We start from the raw sequence: 22216 nt of genomic DNA, 5'->3' as shown, positions 1-22216 counted from the left end.
GGGACACAGGAACAGGAATGATGGGGAAGGACCTATGAAATCCAGCCAGGAATTCCTGACAGGAATTCCATATCCCTTCCACACCAGTGCCTTGAAGGACCCTCTTCCATGGGGATGAAAGGCCATGGAAAGGGTAAAGGAAAGCCTCCTAAGTTTTCTTGGCTTCAGCTGCTTTTCCAGTCATTTTCCTGGATCAGCAAATCTCCCCCTGGGCTCTCTGGGTCTCCTCTCCTCTCCTCTCCTCTCCTCTCCTCTCCTCTCCTCTCCTCTCCTCTCCTCTCCTCTCCTCTCCTCTCCTCTCCTCTCCTCTCCTCTCCTCTCCTCTCCTCTCCTCTCCTCTCCTCTCCTCTCCTCTCCTCTCCTCTCCTCTCCTCTCCTCTCCTCTCCTCTCCTCTCCTCTCCTCTCCTCTCCTCTCCTCTCCTCTCCTCTCCTCTCCTCTCCTCTCCTCTCCTCTCCTCTCCTCTCCTCTCATCGCGTCAGGCCATGAATCATGAGCTGGGTCCAAACTGCAGCTCACAGGCAGAGGATGATTAATCCCGGCCACTCAGCCCTGCAAATTCATAAATATTGCAGAATTAGGGTGCACAAATAACTTCATCCTCCCTTCCAGCCAGTGCAGTGTTGATCCGTCAGTGTTCCTGAGCCAGGCTGGGTTTGAATTCTTGGGATAATGTAAATTCCAGCAGCTCCTTGGGGAGATTCGCTCTGGGAGATGGTCTCCGGTTTGGATGATTTCTTGATGTGCTGCTCAAATGGTCCTTTGCTGTGCCTGATTCTAATTATCAGGATGAATCCATGTGGAGCAGCCTGGCCACGTTATCCCAGAATTTTTCCTTTTCGCTGGCAGAGGTTTCTCCGAAATGGTTTCCTGACAGCTCCAAAGAGTGACAGCAGCCCCCAAAATCCCCAGGGAAGAGCTCAGCAGTTGTGAGGCCATCACTTGTAGGGGCTCCTTGTCCAACTGCGATTGTCCTGGAATCATGGAATATTTTGGGAAGGGATGGGCAGAGACTTTGAATACTCCATGGGCAGGCAGGTTTTAATGGGATCAGAGCGCCTCTGAAGGATTTCTCTGTCTGCAGCTCCCTGCCTCTGCCAGCGGCTCTCTGGCATTCAATTAATCTGTCTGATCCGTTAATTAAGCCGGAATTTGATCCATCAGGACTTCAGGAAGCTCAAGTAGAAGTAAAACCACTGAGAATACACAAGGAATAAACACATTAGGGTCAGGAATTTTGGCTTTTTTTCCTCAGAAATAGCTGTCTTGTCCTGTCCCCTTTCTCCTCTAGACTGTGTTGGATCACGGATCCACTGGAATTATAGTGGAGCTGCCACAGGAGAGCAGCTAGAAGAGTTCCTGGCTTGTTTTACTCTCTCCAGCAACAGGAATGTCTGTCTAGGGAGCAGAACAAAAGAAATTCAGAGAGGGGAGCAGTGACCTCCTACCACCTCACGTCGTGCTGGATCAGCAGCCCGGGGAGGCCGAGTTGTCTCAGATGTTTTATTTAAAGCCAGGGTTGGACAGGGATCAGCAGAACCTGCTCACCACGGGCCACTGCCTGCTCACAGGGTGACAATGTGGCTTTAAATCGGTGCCACTTGAGTGTCACCGAGGCTTTTTATTCTCCAGGTGTCACCAGAGCTTTTTGCTCTCCAAGTGTTGTTCTCCAAGTGTCACCAAAGCCTTTTGTTCTCCAGGTATCACTTTTCCAAGTGTCACCAAAGTTTTTTGTCCTCTGAGTGTCACCAAAGTTTTTGTCTTCAGAGCGTCACCAGAGCTTTTTGTTCTCCAAATGTCTCCAAACCTTTTTGTCCTTTTAGTGTCACCAAAGCCTTTTGTTCTCCAGGTGTCACTTTTCCAAGTGTCACCAAAGCTTTTTGCTCTTCAGGTGTCACCAGAGCTTTTTGTTCTTTAAGTGTCACTTTTCCAAGTGTCACCAAAGCTTTTTGTTCTCCAAGTGTCAGTTTTCCAAGTGTCACCAAAGCTTTTTGTCCTCCCAGTGTCACCAAAGTTTTTTGTTCTCCAGGTGTCACCCTCCACTTCAGGAAACTGCTGAGAGTGTGAACTTATTTCAAAGCCACTTGGTGCAGGAATAAGGAGAACATTGGTTGTTTCTAGTTAGGGTCAGGAGAAATCCTGGATTTGTCCTTTTCCAGCCTGGGCAGTGGATCTGCTCTCGGCTGGGACTGCAGGAATAAGGGAACACTTCATCTGGGATTTAATTTTTCATTGGGCAAAGCCTTGGGAAGACGCTGAGCCCTCCAGGGCTCTCCTTGTGCCACAGCAGCACCTACTGGGAGACAGCAGCTGGCACAGCTGGTGACACCCTGCCTGGCACACCCTCAGTTCATCCCTGCTCCTTTCCTCATGGATTTGAGCCTCTGGAGCCGCCTTTTGCCTGCTCATCTTTGCTCAAGTAGTGGAAAGAAATGGCCTTGAGTAGTGCCAGGCGGGGTTTAGTTGGTTCTCAGGGAGAATTCCTGCCTGGAAAGGGTTGTCCAGCTCAGGGCAGGGGTGGAGTCCCCATCCCTGGAGGGATTTAAAATCCCTGTGGATGTGGCACTTGGGGACATGGGAGCCATAGAACACTTGGATTTTCCAACTTGAAGAATTCCACGATTCCCTGTTTCTAACCTTGCTCACCCAGACTCACCGTTCCCTGCTCCTGGGGTTTCTTCTTTGGGAAGAAAATCATCAAATTTTTCATTTTCTCCTCAATCCTTTTGAGCTTGATTGTCCATGGAGACAAATCCCACATGCTCAAGCTGCCAGTGCCTGCTGTATCACCATTCCCCAAAAACTGAGGATTTATTTGTTCAGCCTGGTGCTAATTCCAGCTACATTTGCCAGCTCAGAGATAATTAAATACCTGTGAGGTTGTGACAGTAAAGAGCTGGGCTGAAAAGGGGAAACCCTGCCAAAAACCCTCCTGAGCAAAGGTTTGGGGCTTTTTCTCCCTCTAAAGGTTTGGGGCTTTTTCTCCCTCTAATTAGAGTGTGGAGAATGAGGATCTAAATTTGGGGGGGCTGGAGACATAAATGGGGTGAGGACAGAGAAATTCGTGGTGGGACCTCATTGTTTTGGTCACTGTTCCTCAAATGTGACCCAGAGGTGTGGCCAGGCTTGGGATTGATGGCCTTGCCCCTGGAATTCTTCATCCTTCAGCAAAAGCTGGGTTTTTTTCTCCCCCTAATTAGAGAGTGGAGAATCCCCCTAATTAGAGATGTTAGAGGATCTAAATTTAGTGGCAGCTGGAGACATAAATGGGGTGGGAACAGAGAAATTTGTGGTGGAACTTCATTATTTTGGTCACTGTTCCTCAAATGTGACCCAGAGGTGCAGCCAGGCTTGGGATTGATGGCCTTGCCCCTGGAATTCTTCATTTTAATGGATGGCCTTGTCCCTCCTGTCCCCTCTGCTCTTTCCAGGAACAAGGTGAATAAATCCCTGAACCATGAAGAGCCGTGGGCTGCCTCACAGTGACAGGCACTGCAGAATGCCACGGAGCTGCGGAGTCGGGGATTTGAGGGGATCTTTCCATCTGGGACACTGACAGGGCCTCTCTTATCATCTGTCACCACCCCCGTGGTGCTGCTCCTTATCTCAGCGAGGTGCAGCTTCCTGCTGTGCTGTTATCTTGGCTTTTTCAGGGAAAACTGATGGGAAAAAAAGGGGGAATCATTGCCCTTGCATGGGGGATTTTTGTCATGGGTCTGCTTTTTCCCCTCCTCCGAACACGGACGAGTTTCCTGTATTTTTCCCAAATTTCTCTCCCTTGTTGCAGCTGGAGTTCCTGAGGCAGGCTGGGATTGGATAACTCAGACCTTTTGTTCTCACACAGAAATATTTGGATCTGGAAGAGGCTGCCAGCACCAGGGATAGATCCACATGGACAATTTCCAGAGGGAAAACTCCCACCCTGGCCCCATCTGAGGCTGCAGCAGAGCTGTGTGGGCTGGCACACGGCTTTTCCCTCAGGATATTGGGATCACAGGGATCTCAGGATATCAGGGATCTCAGGATCTCAGGAATCTCATCATCTCAGGGATCTCACACAGGTTGTCAGGGATCTCAGAATCGCAGGGATCTCAGGATCACAGGATCCTTCTCCTTTCTTCTCCCTTCTTCTTCCTCCTTCTCAGTTTTGGGTAGTTTCTTGTAATTAGTTAGAAGAAGCATTGCAAACCAAGGGGTTAGATTATAGAGTTACAAATAAAAATAATCTGAGTGTCTTTTGTTGATTAATTTTACTTGTTCCTTAGAAGAAACTCCATAAAATAACAAGACAAAACACACACAAGAAAGAACAAACCCACATATATATATATATACACACACATATGGGTATGTATAGATAGACATATGTGTGTGTATATATACACACGCATACATATATATAATAATATATATAGAATATATAGAATATATAGCATATATGTATTACTTATATAGTAATATATGTGTATAAGGTAATATAGGGATTTGGGGTGTTGGCTGAATCCTTCTTCTCCCTTCTTCTTCTCAGTTTTGGGTAGTATAGTTCTTGTAATTAGTTAGAAGAGGCATTGCAAATATATCATGGGGTTATAATTAAATATAATCTAAGTGTCAAATGTGGATTAATTTTACTTGTTCCTTAAAAAACCCCCACAAAATAACAAATACGCACAAGAAAGAACAAACCCTACAGAAATCCATCTGCAGTGGCTGATTTTCTACTCCTCTGTTTTTCCCAGTGCCCCCCAACCTGACGGTCCCTCAGGAGAAGTCCCCGCTGGTGACACGGGAAGGGGACACCATCGAGCTGCAGTGCCAGGTGACCGGGAAACCGAAACCCATCATCCTGTGGTCCCGGGCTGACAAGGAGGTGGCCATGCCTGATGGGGCCCTGCAGACCGAGAGCTACGATGGGATCCTGCGGATTGTCAACGTTTCCCGGGAAATGACCGGCACCTACAGGTGCCAGACCAGCCAATACAACGGGTTTAACGTCAAACCCAGAGAGGCCTTGGTGCAGCTCATTGTGCAGTGTGAGTAAAGCCTGATTTTCCTATTATTTCCTTTGTGTTGTGCTGAGAAAAAGCTGATTTATTCCTCCCCTAAACAGAGAGTAACAGAGAGTCTTACAGCTGTTACATATTTGATGCAGGGTTGTTTGTCTCTGTAGTTCCCCTGAATCCGTGAGTTTCCTGTGAATATGGAAGTAAAAATGACAAAGGAGTCTCATTTATGGTTAAAAAAAACCCAAACAAAAACAACCCAACAAACTAACAAACAAACAAAAAACCGAGTGTGAGGCAATCATTATTTCCCCCCACAGCTTTGCATTCCTTGACACGGGAACAAGCAGATGAGATAGGAGGACGTATTTCTCTAAATGCTGAGCCGAGGCTGTGAGCTCATTTGTTGCTGCTGTGTAAAACAAGGAGGGGGAAAAAAAAGGAGGGTGAGGGCTGTTCCTTGGGAGCTGATCTGCATCCAGATCCAGCCTGCTCTGCTATGCCAGCCAGCCTCGGAATGGGGAGGGAAAATCGCGGGGGGCGGATCATATACTTTTTATTTTGGAGACGTGTGGTGTTGTGGGAGCACGAGAAGCCCGGTTTGAGGTGGTTTCTGGGGAATAATGGGGGGATAACAAGCCATTCTCGGTGCTGAGTGACTTCCCTGGGTCTGTTGCTCTGTCAGGATTTAATTTGGGTGTTTCGTGAAGTGCAGAGCCCTCATTTATTCCATTTTCATACTCCCTGATCCTCCATCACTTGGCTTTTTAGTAGCTCCGTGCTCAGCACAAATTACCTCTTTTGGGGTCTCCAGTGAGGAGCTGCTCCTCACACGTCCTCAGCAGCTGGTTTGTTTTTCCTGGCTCTGCTTTGTCACAAATTATGGATGCATCGATCGCATGGTTGGGATCTGCAGAACTTCCATCCCAGCTTTATCCTGCTGCTCCAGCTTTAAATCCCAATGTCAAGGCTGAAACGGAGAAACCTTTTGAGTTTCTCTGAGTTATGGGGTTGTTAGGAGCAGGTTCATCCCACTGGAACTTGAGAATGAGGGGTCTCTGCCTCCTCTCCTTGGCTCAGTCATTTTTTTCCTGGCAAAAAAAGAGACTCAGGGGGGACCTTGTGGCTCTGCACAAGTCCCTGACAGGAGGGGACAGCCGGGGGGGTCGAGCTCTGCTCCCAGGGAACAGGGACAGGAGGAGAGGGAATGGCCTCAGGATGGGCCAGGGGAGGCTCAGGGTGGACAGCAGCAGGAATTTCCCCTTGGAAAGGGTGCTGAGGCCTTGGAAGTGTCCAGGGAAGTTTGGAGTGCCCATCCCTGGAGGTGTCCAAGGAATTCCTGGAGGTGGCACTCAGAGCTCTGGGCTGGGGGCAGGGTGGGCATCAGGCACAGCTGGGACTCGGTGACCTTGGAGCTCTTTTCCAACCTGAGATCCCGGGATTCTGTGAATCTGGGAATGAGAACCACCACAGAAACAGCGGAGTGTTGATCCTTCTAAATAAGGAGGGGGAAGTCACTTCTTTCCCTTTTTTTCTGGCATGAATTTGCCGTGAAAAGTTGAAAATATTTTGTGGCTGAGGAATTCCAGCAGCTTCCCACTTCCTCAGGACCTGAGGCAGATCCTGATGGATCCCATGGGATGACTCTGCTGACTCTACCTTGCTTGGGTCGCTGTGATTTTCCCACCTTTTCTGTCACCAAACCCCCCCTTTTTTAATGCATTTTTGTTCTGCTCAAAACGCCAAATTTCCCTGATTCTGAGAGCAGAGACACAACCTGAAAATGCTTCCAAGAAGCAGGAGCTCAACAGGTATTTCCAGGCGCTTTTCCTTTCATCTCTCCATGTTTATAATTCCGCTCCCTTTATTCACATCCTGGCAAGTGACAAATTGGAGATGAATGGAGAAAAATTATGGAAAGCTTTGATTATTTTTCCTGTGGGAGTGAAGGTTTTTTTTTGTTCCCAACAACTTGAGCAGCGTTTCTGTACCGAGGGTGGCATTTAACCAATTGTCATAAAAACCAGTTCTTTTCAGAATTTGGGAATGTTTATCCTAGATGCTTCCAGTAGTGATGAGCAGGGAAAGACATTTAATGAAACACTTTTGTTTAGAGAATAACTCGTGGATTTTGCTGTGCTGAGTGAGGATATTCCCATTCTTTGGAAGGTTCTCCTTGTGACAGCAGGACTTTGTCTCACTCAAAGGGGTTAATTAGTCTGTTTTCAAGGAATTGTGGAATATCCTGAGTGGGAAGGGACCAAGAAGGATCACAAATCCAACTCCTGGCCCTGCACAAACAATCCCACCCTGTGCAGCCTTGTGAATGTGCTCATTCCCTGGGAAGCTGTTCCAGGGTGAATTTTTCCATGGAGTTACTTCTCCAGCTCACATCTGTTGGGACAAGCTAAAGAAGTAAATTGAAATGGAAAGGATTTTTTTTTTTTTTAAATTTGATGTTCTCATCAAATTAAATTTTTTGTTTTCCTCATCTCACTTTTCCACTGCCATCCCTTTATCCCATTTCAGTGATGTCCAGATCCCAGCCAAAAAAAAACCCACTTCACTCCCACAGGAAAAATAATCAAAGCTTTCCATAATTTTCCTCCATTCATCTCCAATTTGTCACTTGCCACCTAAGGCAGCGTTTCCACTGTACCACAGGGCTTGGAAATCCTTCCAAACTTCCCTGGGCACTTCCAAGGCCTGAGCACCCTTTCCATGGGGAAATTCCTGCTGCTGTCCACCCTGAGCCTCCCCTGGCCCAGCCTGAGGCAGTTCTCTCTCCTCCTGTGATCCTTCTCCAGTGAGGATGGGATTGTTTTCCCTGGCTTCCTTTTCTCTCTTCACTCCCTAAAATCCTATTCACAGCACAAACCCCTTCCCAAGCTCATCCATCTCCAAACCATTGGAAGACCTCTCCAAACATCCCAGAGATTTCATGGAAGCCTGGCTGGCAGAGCTTTAGTAGCCACATGGGTGGCTACACAGAATTTCCCGTTTTGTTGGAGCTCAGCTTTATTTGCCTCCTTCTTCCTTGATTATAAATTCCAAGTAAGTCTGGAAAAGGGGCTCGTCCTTCAGGAATTACATTGGGAATGGGGCAGAGCTAATTAAGGAGAAAGATAAGGCTGAGTGATGATCTCAGGTGCTAATTGGAGCAGCATAAATGAGTTATTCCCATTTCCCATGAGCTGGAGAATCCAGCCCTAAGTCCTCTCTCCTTGGTTTTCGATTTCTTTGCAGCTGGGAATGGGGAAAGGAATTTCTCTGCCTTGGAAAGGCAATTTGGCAGCTCAGGAATGTGCTGGGTCCATTCTCGAAATATCTGCCCACTGAAATATTTATATGCAAATATTGTATTAATAATGAAATAAAAGATTGTTGTGAGAGAAGGAAGCGTTCGCCATCCCAAATGGGACTGGGATGAATGAGCTACAAACTCTTGGAAGTTTAAGAAAGTGAGTAGAGGAAACTGTTTAACAGGTAGGGTGGCCAATTCCGGTGGGAATTTACCAGCTCCATGGAATTGTCTTGTGAATGGGGATCAGGAGCGTGGTAAAACTCCCAAAGAGTGAGATCTTCCAGAAGATAAAATTTTAATTATGAAAACTCATTAAAAAGGGATAACCAAGGAATCTGAGAAATCAAAGGGGGCAAATATCTGGATTTTTAAACAAATCTGTTATAAATCTTTGCTTAGGCAGACTGCAATGATGAAGGAAAGCAGAATTTGCATCTAATATTAATATTATTTACTTTTTTTTTTCCTCCTTATGACTGAAGATTTGAGCAGGAAAAGCTGATTAATATTCAGGACAAATATTACATAACGCACTCCATTCCCAGGCTGGTGCATTTATCACTTTCTGAATGAATTCTTTCTCTAGAGATAAAAGTTGGGTTTAATTTGGGCTTGTTTGTGGTGGGAGAAAGGACAGCCTAAAAACAAGTTTAGAATTGGGTCAATATTTTTTTTAATTCTGAGACCTTATTTCCTCTTCTCCTCCAATGAAGAAAATGACCTTAACAACTAGAAAATATCAAAATCACGGTGCTCCCATTGCTTCTATAATTTTGATTTGCTTTCTAAAGTGTTGGGTTTTTTTTTTCCACCCTGGTGGTTGAATCCGAGGAATTCCACATTCCTGCCAAAAGCATTTTCCCAGGTTGTGGCAGAGGTTGATGCTGCTAAGCTGAGCTTCAAGCTCTGACCTTCCTGTGAGGATATTTATTGCCATATTTATTTTATATATAAACACATAGGGATTTGGGCACTCCAGATGGATCATTCCCACTTTGTGGTTTTTAATCTATGGATCATTTACTGCTCCTTAATTCCTAGTCCAGAAACTTCCCAGAAAACTGAAAAACAACAAAATTCATTCTATAAGATCTTCACCCAATCGAGGCTGATTCCAGAATAATCCAGAGGCAGTGATGGCTTTGGGTGTGATTCATCCACATGGAGCAAGGCAGGGGAAAAAAATATGGAAATCACGGATGGCTGGATGGGGAAAGAGAAATCCCAGGAGCTTTTTGACATTTAGCAAGGTCAAGAGCAGCATGAGTTTGGTGACCCAGGGAAGTGATGAATATGCAAGCCCTGGTGCTGTGGAAAATATAAATGAGAACCAGATAATTTGAATTTTTTTCATATTTTATACTAAAATTACTGTCACAGGCAGGCCTTCCTGTCAGAAATTCCAAAAAAACCCAGAGCGCTGCAGAACCTGAATAAACAGAGGTGTTATTTTGGAGAAAAAACTGAATTATTTATATGGGGGTTCTTTTGGGAATTGGAGAGGACAATCCTGCACTGTCTGAGGGCAGGAGCAAAGAGTCTTCCAAACAAAAAAAAATGGTTTTAGAAGAAGAAAAAGCGAGTGGGAAGAGATGTAAATATTCCATATCCTTATTTAAAATAGGAAGGATCAGAGCTTTGGTTGCTCCAAACCCCATCCAACCTTGAACATTTCCAGGGATGGAGCAGCCAGAGCTTCTTCTATTCCCAGTTAATAATGGGTCAAGAGGTTGGATTTCAAAATGGAAAATGGCAATTCCAGCCCAAAAGGGTAGAGGAAAATCCATGAGATTCTTCTCTAAACCTTGTGGAATTCAGGGGTATCCATCCCCACACTTACCATAAGGAAGAACAGAAGGGTGAGAGGGAATGTTGTGGCTGGAATACAAAGGAGTCACAAAACCCAAGAACAATTCAACAGCAACCAGGGAAAGGGAAATTGGAATAATTAACTTGTCCATGTAGTTAATTTTTAACAGCAGAAGATGCTGAGTAAATATAATTCCTTTGTTGTCCTGTAATACTTAGGAGATTAATTCCCATAATTACACAAAATATGGATTCCGACAGAACTCTGGTTGCAAAGTGCAGCATTAAAAATTAAGATTATTTGGATTGACACAGGACACAAATAATTCTGTCTGTGGATGCTGCTGAAACTTGTCCCAGCTGTTTTTTTAGCTCCATAAATCCCTCTCCCGCTGTGTCACTTTCCAATATTCAACTTTGTGGCTTTAATTGCCTCATAAAGCAGAGTTGGGAGGGCAATCCACAGATTTAAAGACAAGCTGCTGTTTTCCCCGTGCTCCCTCCCAAATCCTTTGGATTTTATTCCCAGTTCCAATGGCATTATTCAGATTTGCCCACTGATGTTAATAGGGAGGTTTGCAAATCATTTTGCCTGTGGAGCTGGGAACAGAGTCAGCAGGAAGATTCCTTCCAGCAGAGATGAAATTAGAGCTCTTTGTGTCCCACAGAATCAGGTTTTCCAGTGGGAATGGGCCAGAGGATGTTGGATTCAGGATTGGAGGTCCTGCATACAGGGAATGCTGCAAGGGTCTGTGGGAATGATGATTTTTTTTTTGGGAGAGATTTTCTTTGGATTCCACCAGGCTTTGAGGAATCACATCAGGACTGAAATCACTGAAGCTAAGAGGAGTCTTGAGTGGAACCATTGAGGTTGGAAAATCTCTTCAGGATCAACAAACCCAGCTGTTCCCAGTGATGCCTTGGGAGGGCTGACCTGGAACAGAGACTGGAGAGAGCTAAGAGAATAAAGTAGAGATTTATTAAAAGGCCTTTAAGGACACACCTTGGACAGGACAAGAGCCTGGCCAGGGCTACACCAAAGGTGGACACAAAATGGACACAAAATGGACACAAAATGGACACCCAGTCACGAGGTCTCACTTTTCTAAGTTTTGGTCCATTTGCATATTGGGGTTGAATTGTCCAGTTCCAGCTCTGGGTGATGCAGTCCCATCCTTCTTGTTTTCTCCCTTCAGCCCACCCTTGTTGGTGCTTTGGGGCCTGAAAACTTGTCCCAGTTGTCCTTGGTGTGCAGCAGGAGAAGGATTTGTTTTGTGTCCCTGCTGTGTGCAGAGCTGAGTGACACTGACTGTGAGCTCAGAGCTGCAGCCCTGGGCAGCACAGAACCTGGAATACATGAAAGGTAAAAATTAAGGTGTCACCAGACCCCTTCACTTCCAAAGCCACCACTGACCGCTGTCCCAGGTGCCACAGGGCTTAGAAATCCCTCCAAACCTCCCTGGGCAGAGCCAAGGACTGAGCACCCTTTCCATGGGGAAATTCCTGCTGCTGTCTACCCTGAGCCTGGCCCAGCCGGAGGCCGTTCCCTCTCCTCCTGTCCCTGTTCCCTGGGAGCAGTGCCTGACTCCCCCGGCTGTCCCCTCCTGTCAGGGACTTGTGCAGAGCCACAAGGTCCCCCCTGAGTCTCCTTTTCTCCAGGCTGAGCCCCTTTCCCAGCTCCCTCAGGAATTCTCCAGACCCTTCCCCAGCTCTGTTCCCTTCCCTGGACATGCTCCAGCCCCTCCAGCTCTTCCCACAATTTCCCCCAACACAGGGGAAATTAAGCAGGTGAAGGTTCTGTGTCCTTGGCTTGGTGGGACATGGATCTCACCCTGGATGTTGCCCAGCTCCTCGTCCTGTCTGGGGGAGCATCCATGGGCCAGCATTCCATTGGGAATCACTCCAGTCATTATCCATCCTCCATGGCACTGCTGGTGTCACCACAACTCCTCGCTGTGGAGACCACCCTCATCTCCTGGGGAGAGTCTCCATGGGCTCGCCTTGAGCAGCTTCCCTGCTGGAAATTCCTGACAAAAAATTCCTTCTAACAGAATTTCTCACACTTTCCTCACATTCAGAAGCTGCCTACTGGAAAAAGGGAAATTTCACACCTTCCACTTACTATTAGTTTGCCAAACAAAGGCAGAGACATTCTAATTTTCCTTAGTGGAATTGTTATTCCCAGGTAGTTCAGACCCTTGATAGTAAATTCAAAACATTTTAAATTGGTAAATGCATATCCCTCACAACTGATCCAAATCCCTCACAATTGCTCCATATCCTTCATAGCTGATCCCTATTCTTCACAATTGATCCATATTCTGCACAATTCATTCATATTCTTCACAATTGATTCATATCCCACACAATTGATCCAAATCCCTCGCAACTGATCCAAATCCCTCACAACTGATCCATATCCCACACAATTGATCTATATTTCTCACAATTGGTCCATATCCCTCACAATTGATCCATATCCCACACAATTGATATAAATCCCTCATTTTCCAGGCTCCGTTGCAGTTCCAATGCCCATTAATGGATATTTTTATCATAAAACCACCTTTCCCCCTGCTCTCATTGACTGTTCCCCTCCAGATGGGGCAGTTTATTTGGATTTATTCCATCATTCCAACAAATTATTGGCACATTTCATTCCCTGTCAAGGAACAGGCTGATTTATCCTCATTTTCCAATCTGTGGTAGGGCTGGCTTGCAGAGAAGGACAGGCACACAAAGAATTCCCATTCCTGGTTAGGATGACAGAACTTGGGACTGGTTTTTCCAACAAAGGACAGAGATTTTTCCTTTCAGGAAGGTCCTGGCTGGCAGCGGCGAGCTTGCAGAGTCACATTCTGCTGCAATTTGTTTTATCAGGGTAATTGTGATGTGTCTGGGCAATGTAAAATCATTCCAAGGAGTTTCACGGAGCCTGGTAATTTCTGGATTAGCAGAAATTATGGATCATTGGATGTTGAATTTTGTATCCTCAAGACATTGTGGGCTATGAGGGGGAAACAGCAACATCTCTCCCTCCCTTCTCTTGAAATAATCTTGGAATGTCCTGAGCTGGAAGGGATCCCAAGGATCATCCAGCCCAACTCCTGGCCCTGCCCAGACACTCCAAGAATCCCACCCTGTCCCTGAGAGCTCCTGGAGTTCTACTGCCCTGGGAATATGCCCATTCCCTGAGGATCCTGTTCCTGCTGCATTTCATTATCCTTTGCAAGCTGAAATCCATTACTTGGAACCTGGAAGACCAAAAAGAAACCCATGGAAGGGCTGAGGTTCGAAAGATCCTGGAGTCCTGCAGGATATCCATCATTGCCAAGGCTTCCACATCTCAGTGGGAACTGGAAAATTCTAAAATCATGGCATTGTTTGGTTCAGAAAGGACCTTAAAGCTCCTCCAGTTCCATCCCTGCCATGGGCACAGTTGTTGTCAACCGTTGAGGGTTCTCCAAACTTCATGGATCCACTTCCAGGCTGGGCTGGATGAGGCTTGGAACAACCTGGATCCCTGCTCCCAGTATAGATCATGGATCATAGTTGATTTCTGCCTCGTGGACTTGGGCTTCGGCTGATGCGGAAAAGAATCCCAGAATTCCAGAATGGTTTGGTTGGAAAGGACCTTAACTGCATCCAATTCCAGCCCTGTCAGGGCAGGGACACCTTCCACTGTCCCAGGTTGCTCCAAGAGGATTAAGAATGGTGGGAAAGGAAATAAAACAGGGAATTCAGGGTGTTCCAGGATATTTTTCGTGGCAATCCCATTGACTTGGCAGAGCTCCCAAATCTATCCAAGGTGAGCCCTGGTAGAGGTTTGGGGAGGAAATGAAAAGAGAGAAAAACATATTCTTGCAATAACCTTGAAAATTCAATTTTGGAGATAAAACAGGGCTTGATAAAATTGGCTGAGCGGGAAGACAAACTCCAACAGGAGAGGAAACAGCTGGAAGAATGAGAGGAGCAATATCTGGATTTACTGGAAACAAAAAGGCAATTCTTTGTAAAACATTGTGGAGGAAAAGCCAACTTAGAAGCAATAATACAGAATTTTATGGACTCCTGTGGGAGGAGGAAGACAAGGAGATGCTGGAGTTTATTCCCTTCAGCATGGAATTGCTGGACATGGAAGACAAATCCATCTGCCCTAAGAGCAGCCCCATGAACAGAGGTGAAATCCCATATTTATGCACTTATTTATTTAGTTGTGAGGGGGTTTTTTTATTTAGTTGGAGCATAACCTAAATGCAAATCCAGGCTCAAAGATGATGAGCAGGGCCTGATTCCTTGGAATCTTCCAAGTAGGAATAAATGACTTCCAGCATTCAAGACCAGGAAAATCCAAATGGGCTCAAACCCTCTTTGAGGTTTTTTTAATGTCAGATCTACTCAGGGCAGTTTCATTTCAGAGCAAGGCTCTGCTTTAATGCTGCACCTTTGGCCACATCTGAAATGTGCAATATCATGGGGTGGATTTATTTTAGGAGCTGTAATTTCTTCTTTCCCTCTGGACACACACAGGGATGAACTTCGGGGCATTTGGGGGTTGGTTGGAGAGACCTTAAATCCCATTCCATGGGCAAGTGTCTTGGTTTAGATAGACATGTATCTGCCAGGGAAGACTGGAATTTTCCTTGGAATGTAAGCCCCCCTCTTCCCCTTTTCCAAATTATTACAAATTTGCAATTAAAAGGCTGTCAGGCAAAGACTTTGGGAATAGGTATAGCAGTTCTTTACTAGGGGTATTAAAAGCACAAATGTTGTAGTACAGAGGAATAAGCAAGCAAGCAAACAAAAAAGAAATTCTAGAAAACCCTGACAGAGTCAGAAATACAACCTGACACCCTGTTGGTCAGGGTGTTGGGAACTGTCAAAAAGTAAATCCTCCTGGAGTGGCAAATGTGGTCCTCTTGGAAGCAGAGATGGTCCTGTAGAGAAAAAGGGTCCAGAGATGGGTCCAATCTTCCTTCAGGAGTCCTGTGGGAACACTGGTGACACTTGTGATTCCTTTTTATCTGGGGGGAAATGGTTTGGCTCCTTCTCCCTGGGTAGAGCATCTCACACTGGGATGATGTAATGTGTGATGTCAGTAGTGAGCCTTGATGGCCCATTAACAGGAGATACCCCCATTAACAGGAGATAAGGAACACTGGGATGATGTAATGTGTCCTGTGATTGGTGAGCTTTAATGGCCCATTAACAGGAGATATCCCCGTGGGGGTAGGGGAACAATGAACAGAGATAAGCAACACTGCACCATCTGATAAGCAGCACTGCTCCACCTGGTTTTAACAGCTGGTTTCCTATCAGAGAAGGCACTTAACCTCTCCCTAACAGATAAAGAAAAAAAATCTCCCCAGTCGGGTTTTGCCCACCTCTTTGTTTAAGTGTCCAACACTTGGTCTCCTTGGTAACTTATGGGGAAAAAATGCTTTCGAGTGAAAAAGAGACAAACCTAACCCCCAATAGCAGAGACACCTCCCGCTGTCCAACCTGAGGATGCTCCAACCACAATGTCCAACCTGGCCTTGGGCACTGCCAGGGATCCAGGGGCAATCACAGCTGCTCTGGGAATTCCAGCCCAGCCAGGAATTCCTTCCCAATATCCCACCCAAATCTCCCCTTTTCCCAATTTGAAGCCATTCCCCGTGTCCTGTCCCTCCATCCCTTGTCCCCAGTCCCTCTCCAGCTCTCCTGGAGCCCCTTTAGGCCCTGGCAGGGGCTCTGAGCTCTCCCTGGAGCCTTCTCTTCTCCAGGGGAACATTCCCAACTCTCCCAGCCTGGATCCATAGGAAAGATTTTATCCCATCGCCGTTTCAGTGTCACTTGGTGCCTCCATCAATGTTCAGGTTCAATGTTCGTTCCTTTAAAATAATTCGATCCCTTTTGAATCCCACGGATGAGGAAGGGAAGGAAGCAGGGTTTGTATTCCTGCTTTTTCCAGTGTCTCTTCTTTCTTCTTGTATTCAAGTCAGCAAAAATGACCTGAACCCTGTTCCTGGGTTTTTAGGTTTGTTTGGTTGGGGTTTTTTTGTGTGGATCTGTTATTGTAGGTTCCAGTCAGGTCTCCCTTATTTTGCTCTTGGTAGGGATGAGGTTTTCATGGATAATGCAAATCTGGGATTGCCCAAAGCAGCTGTGGCTGCCCCTGGATACCTGGAAGTGTCCCAGGCCAGGTTGGATACTGGAGTTGGAGCAGCCTGGGACAGTGGGAGGTGTCCCTGCCATGGCATCACTGGATGGGATTTGAAGTTGTCCCAGCCCAAACCATCCAATCATCAAAGGCTTCTTGTCCTGCTTTTCCTTCTCTGGAGACACCAGGAATGATCAGGATGAAATCCTGGGCTGAGAATTTCCTCCAATAAATTCCCACATGCCCCTGTCCTGCTGCTCTGAGCTCTTCTCTTCTGGCACTATTTTTTTAAATTTTTTTTTCTATTTTCTTAAAACTAGCCCAAAGGTGGTGGTGTGGGTTTTTTTTGTTTGTTTTGTTTTGTTTTTTTTGTTTTTTTGGTGGTTTTGTTTTGTTTGGTTTGGTGTGGTTTTTTTTTTTTTTGGTTGTTGTTGTTTGTTTCTTTTGGAACCTGAGGACAATTTGCCCTCCAGCTCTGAGCTGAGTCCTTCTCATTTTCCACAGATCCCTGGCTGAACCATCTCCAGGGTTTCAATCCTTGACCCCAAATTTTCAAGCCCTGACCTTGACTGCTTAAAAATAGGGGCAGCTCAATGAATTCCAGTCCCTGAGGTTTGTTCTAAAAGTCCCAAGTTCAGAGAATCCCAGAATAGTTTAGGCAGGAAAAACACTCAAAGATCATCAAGCCCAAGATTCCCAGAACTGCCCAGGACACCACTTGTCCCCAGTTTCCTCCAATAAATTCCCATTTTCCCCTGTCCTGCTGCTCTGAGCTCTTCTCTTCTTGCCCTGATTTTCTTTTCTCTTTTCTTGAAATCTGCCCAAAGCTTTTTCCTTTTTCTTTTGGAACCTGACGACAATTTGCCCTCCAGCTCTGAGCTGAGTTCTTCTCATTTTCCATGGATCCCAGGCTGAGCCATCTCCAGGGTTTCAATCCTTGACCCCAAATTTTCAAGCCCTGACCTTGGCTGCTTAAAGATAGGGGCAGCTCAATGAATTCCAGTCTCTGAGGTTTGTTCTATAAGTCCCAAGTTCTAAGGGAGATGAAAGCTTCACCTGGCCCAAAGGTAAATGCATAATTTACCTTAAAACCATGACTCCTGCACATAAATCAGGCCCCAAATCTCCCAAGGACAGAGTAAAAAAAGAAAATTTTGGGGTTTTATTGGAAATTCTATGCTCTGATCAACAAAAGCAAACCCCGTTTGGTCCGAAAGTGACCTTGTCCACAGGAGAAATAAATTAAAAAAAAAAAAAAAAAAAAAAGTGAGAGCTGATCTCTGTTTCAAGGCAAATAAAATTTGTTGCAAACACTGTCCAGAAGAGCAGTAAAAAACGGGATTTTGGGGCTGTTTGAAGTCCATTCATTTGTTTTATGTGCACATTTCTGTTTTCTGCTCTCCTCACAACCTCCCCTGTCTGAGTAAAAAACTCTTTTTATTTCAAGCCATCGTGCTGAGATCTCCCCCAGGTGTTTCCAGGTGGGCTCTGCTCCTCTCCCTGCTGGTTTTTCCATGTTTATCCCTGGTTTATTTGGCACTGGAGGCTGTAATGTCCAATTCCATCACTTTTTGAGAGTGTGGGTGTGATTGGGATGGGATGACCTCAATGAGGTGGCCCCATCTCAGGGGATGAAGGTCACCTGGGCTGGCTGAGTGTCCCAGAGGTGGACCTGGTAGCATCTACAGGAGGGTGCAGCCAGGTGGGATTCGGCTTTTATCCCAGGTAACCAGGGGCTGCACAAGTGGAAATAGGCTCAAGTCACACCAGGAGAAGTTCAGGTTGGATATCAGGGACAATTTCTCCATGGAAAGGGTTGTCCAGCCTTGGGAGGTGCTGGAATCCCCATCCTTGGAGGGATTTAAAGCCCTGTGGAGGTGACACTTGGGGACACGGGGGAGTGGTGGCCTGGGAATGGTTGGGCTCCGAGATCTTTAAGGGTTTTTCCAGCCCAAACTGTTCTGTGATTCTCTGAACTTGGGACTTAGAACAAACCTCAGAGACTGGAATTCATTAGCTGCCCCTTGAAAATTTGGGGTCAGGGTGTGAAAATTTGGGATCAGGGGTTGAAACCCTGGAGATGGCTCAGCCTGGGATCCATGGAAAATGAGGTGGACTCAGCTCAGAGCTGGAGGACAAAATAAAAATAAGCTTTGGGCAGGTTTAAAGAAAAAAATTAAAAATCAAGGCCAGAAGAGAAGAGCTCAGAGCAGCAGGACAGGGGAAAATGGGAATTTATTGGAGGAAACTGGGGACAAGTGGTGACCTGGGCAGTTCTGGGAAAGGTTTGGCTCGATGATCTTCGAGGGTTTTTCCTGCCTAAATTTTCTGGGATTTTCTCTGGAATCACGAGGCTGCTCCAAGGACTGCAGGTTCCTTGTTTTACTCTGGAAAAGTAGAAAACTCCAAGCAGGGAGCTCTGGGAAGGGTTTCAGGAGTGGGGGGAGAATTTAAAACACCCCATTAATCATTAATGTGGTTGTTAATGAGCAGATGTGACTTGGTGTCACCTCAGGGATCAGTGTCACCTGTCAGTGACATCCTGAGGGAGACCAGGAAGAGGATCCAGCACTTCCCTTGTGCTGGTAAGAGCCTTATCTCCAATTTCCCCAGCGCTTTTCTCACCTTTCTTCCCCCTTTTGTCCTCCATTCCGGGGGTATTGGAGTGTCCTTGAAGGATCCTGTGAGGGTGGGCAGGGCCTGGGCTGGAATTCCCAGAGCAGCTGTGGCTGCCCCTGAATCCCTGGCAGTGCCCAAGGCCAGGTTGGACATTGAGGTTGGAGCAGCCTGGGACAGTGGGAGGTGTCCCTGCCATTGCAGGGGTGTAATGGGATGATCCCAAATATCCCTTCCATCCCAAACTGGTCTCCATCCCCTTCCCTGCCCTGTTCATGTTCAGCAGAGTTCAGCCCCACAAATAATGGAATGTTTGTTGTAGGAATGAGGAAAAAAATTCTTTTCTTGCTAAATATTCCAAAGGAATTGGTGTCAGTCGCTCCAGGAATGAGCCAAAGTGTTGCAGCCCTGGCTGGATTCCTACAGCGGGAGAGTTGGTTCAAATCCCAGATGGAATCCAATAATGGATTGGATTGGAAAGGCCTTAAATCCCATCCAGTGCTATGGGCAGGGACACCTTCCACTATCCCAGGCTGCTCCAACCCCAATGTCCAGTCTGGCCTTGGGCACTGCCAGGGATCCAGGGGCAGCCACAGCTGCTCTGGGAATTCCAGCCCAGCCAGGAATTCCCAATCTCCCACCCAAATCTTTCCTTTTCATATGGCTTAAAGCCATTCCCTGTGTTCTGTCCCTCCTTTCCCCCCCTTCCTTGTCCCCAGTCCCTCTCCAGCTCTCCGGGAGCCCCCTTAGGCCCTGGAAGGATCTCCCTGGACTCTTCCCTTCTCCGGGGGAGCACCCCCAGAATTCCTAACCTGGTTCCATGATTTTTTTAAGCTGAAAAATGCTTTAAAATGAGGGCAGAGGTTTTTTTTTTTGCCCAGGTCACCAGTGGATCCCTGCTCCTCCACAGATATTCCTTAATCCTGGAGATGGATGAGACAAATTTGGTGTCCAGGACCTGCCCATGGAGAAGGAGGAACAACCCAGGGCTCCTCTCAGGAGCTCTGTAGAATTAAAATGCTCACTGCTGTTCATTGATTTAAATTCCAGCCAGGTCTATTTTCATTTCATAAAATCCAAGGAACAGCAGCAGCAGCAGAGCCCATAAAGGACTCTCAAAAGAGCAGATGCTTTTAAAAACCCACGGATTATTCCCATTTCATGGCTTTTTCAGGAAGCTCCTCATTATTCACCCAGCCCCTTCTGGCCCCAGCTGGACAAATCAAGCAAATCATGATTTGCAGATATAAAGAGAAATAAATGGTGCAGCTTTGCCCCAAAGGTTTTGTTTTTTGTTTTTTGTTTTTTTTTTTAACCGTTTGGTTTTTGTACTCATATGAATATTTATCCCTTGCCAATGCTGCACGTGCTGGAGCACAAATATTGAAGCTCAGAAACCTGGGAGTTGCTGGGTGAGGCTGGATCAGGATTTCCAGAGAATTTAATGCCCTGTCAAGCAGCCAAAGCAGGACAGAGGCACCAGCCTGGAAAATCCCAGCAAATTCTGCAGACAGAGGAGACAACCTGAAACACAAAATCCAAGTTAGTGAATTCCTGAGAGTGGGGACTGGGATTTTCAATTGTAAATCCTCCTGCAAAGCAGGCATGGACACAGAATGCAATAGAAAATTAAATTAATAACAATTTTACACTGAAAGTTACCATCAAAATCCCTCTAAATTAAAATCAGGACTTTCTTGGTAGGGAGTAGATGAAAAACTAATGAGTGCATTATGAGACTCTTTAGAGTTCTGACAAGGGATGAGGGGACAGGACACAGAGAACGGCTTTAAGCTGGAAAAAGGGGAATTCCTGGCTGGGAGGGTGGGGAGAGGCTGGGCTGGAATTCCCAGATTTGCTGTGGCTGCCCCTGGATCCCAAGGCCAGGTTGGATAGGCTTGGAGCAGGCTGGGACAGTGGGAGGTGTCCCTGCCCATGGAATGGGATTTAAGGTTCTTTCTATCCCAAAACGTTCCTGGATTCCATGAAACAGGGATTTTCCTCATTGTACCATGGATACAGCTGTGCAAGGCAGGGTTTGGAATGCACAATTCCAGGATGGATTTGCACACCTATTTTAATTTCCTTCCAAATGTGCAAATGACCTTTTTTTTTCTATTTCTGTCCACGATGGTTTCATTTCACTGGAATAAATCCATTATCCAAGGTGTAACATCCCAATTCCAAGCTTTGGCTGGGAAATTGCTGTTGTCATTTCACAGGGATCACAATCCCTGTGCACTGGAGCTTCCCAAAGCTCCCAAATCCCATCTTGTCTGCGCTTCTCTGTGTCCTGGCCCCCAGGCTCCATTCAGGGAATTCCACATCCAGCTAACAATCCTGGAAATGTGGCTGTAGCGGAGAGTCTGGGAAGAGGTGGAAGTGCTGGATAACATTCCTGTGATGTGAATCCAACAACGGCAACAAACCCAATGGAGAGCAAGCAGAGTCACCACTTTTTATTATTATTATTTATTTTTTATTCCTATTGTTATGATTTTCTAAAATTTTTATTATTATTTATATCTATATTTTATTTTTTATTTTTTATATTTATTGCTGGATCTGGGGGAGAAAAACTCATTATTTGTTTAGCTTGGAATGCAAATTGGAGAGGCCAAACCAGCAGGTGAAGCCTCTGCCTCGGGCCACACATTGGAAATAAATTCCCTGAATTTTCTCCTTGAATCCCACACTAAAGGCCAGGATTTGATCCTCACCGTGAGGAGCAGCTGTGTGGCTCAAACCAAACAAATATCTCACTATCATTTCTCTGTGGATAGCTCCAGAACTTTCCTTTTTCTGTTTCCTAATCCTTAAAACATGAATGTACTTAGGCTAAAAAACTTCATTAAACATTGAGAGCCTGATTTAACTCCGGCCCCGCTTGCTTCCCAAAGATAATTGTGGAAGAGAATGAACCCTGCTCCCTTGGCAGCTTTGCTGGAGATTTTTTCCAAAACTAATAGTGGAATTATGAAAAGAACAGGGAGGGGAAAAAGTAAATTAAATCAAATTGCCGAAGCCTTGGGGAAGAGCTGATGCAAATGAGAGAAGTCACAAAACAACTCCAGTTTTTCTTCTGCGCATCTGGGAAGTCAGAATCCTATAAAAACAATGAAAAAAAATGAGCTGTTAACTCTGGTTGGTTTTTTTTATCAGCCCTTCCCTTTCCCATTAAAGTTATTACCTGCAAAAGTGGGATTTGGGAACGAGCAGCCCGAGTTAATTTTCTCTTCCTGTCACCAGGGATCATCAGCCCCTGGATAAATGGGAATTGTGGGGGTTTAAAAGACTTTTTTGACCTTAAAGTTTCATTTAAAAGCTGTTTATAAGGCTAAAG

At 45.9% G+C, this 22216-nt stretch overlaps 1 protein-coding gene across 1 annotated transcript in view; it reads left to right on the top strand.

Annotated features, from left to right (window-relative positions):
- Positions 1–22216, top strand: part of MDGA2 (MAM domain containing glycosylphosphatidylinositol anchor 2) — a 207185-nt gene that overhangs the window by 126067 nt on the left and 58902 nt on the right. Inside the window, exon 8 of the mRNA XM_066321469.1 lies at positions 4739–5032. Coding sequence (XP_066177566.1) covers positions 4739–5032 — 294 coding nt within the window. The remainder of the gene's footprint in view (positions 1–4738; positions 5033–22216) is intronic.

The sequence above is a fragment of the Sylvia atricapilla genome, chromosome 6, assembly GCF_009819655.1.
Source record: "Sylvia atricapilla isolate bSylAtr1 chromosome 6, bSylAtr1.pri, whole genome shotgun sequence".
In the NCBI taxonomy this organism is placed as follows: domain Eukaryota; kingdom Metazoa; phylum Chordata; class Aves; order Passeriformes; family Sylviidae; genus Sylvia; species Sylvia atricapilla.
Note: the sequence above shows the minus strand (reverse complement) of the source record. Positions and strands in the feature narration are given on the sequence as shown.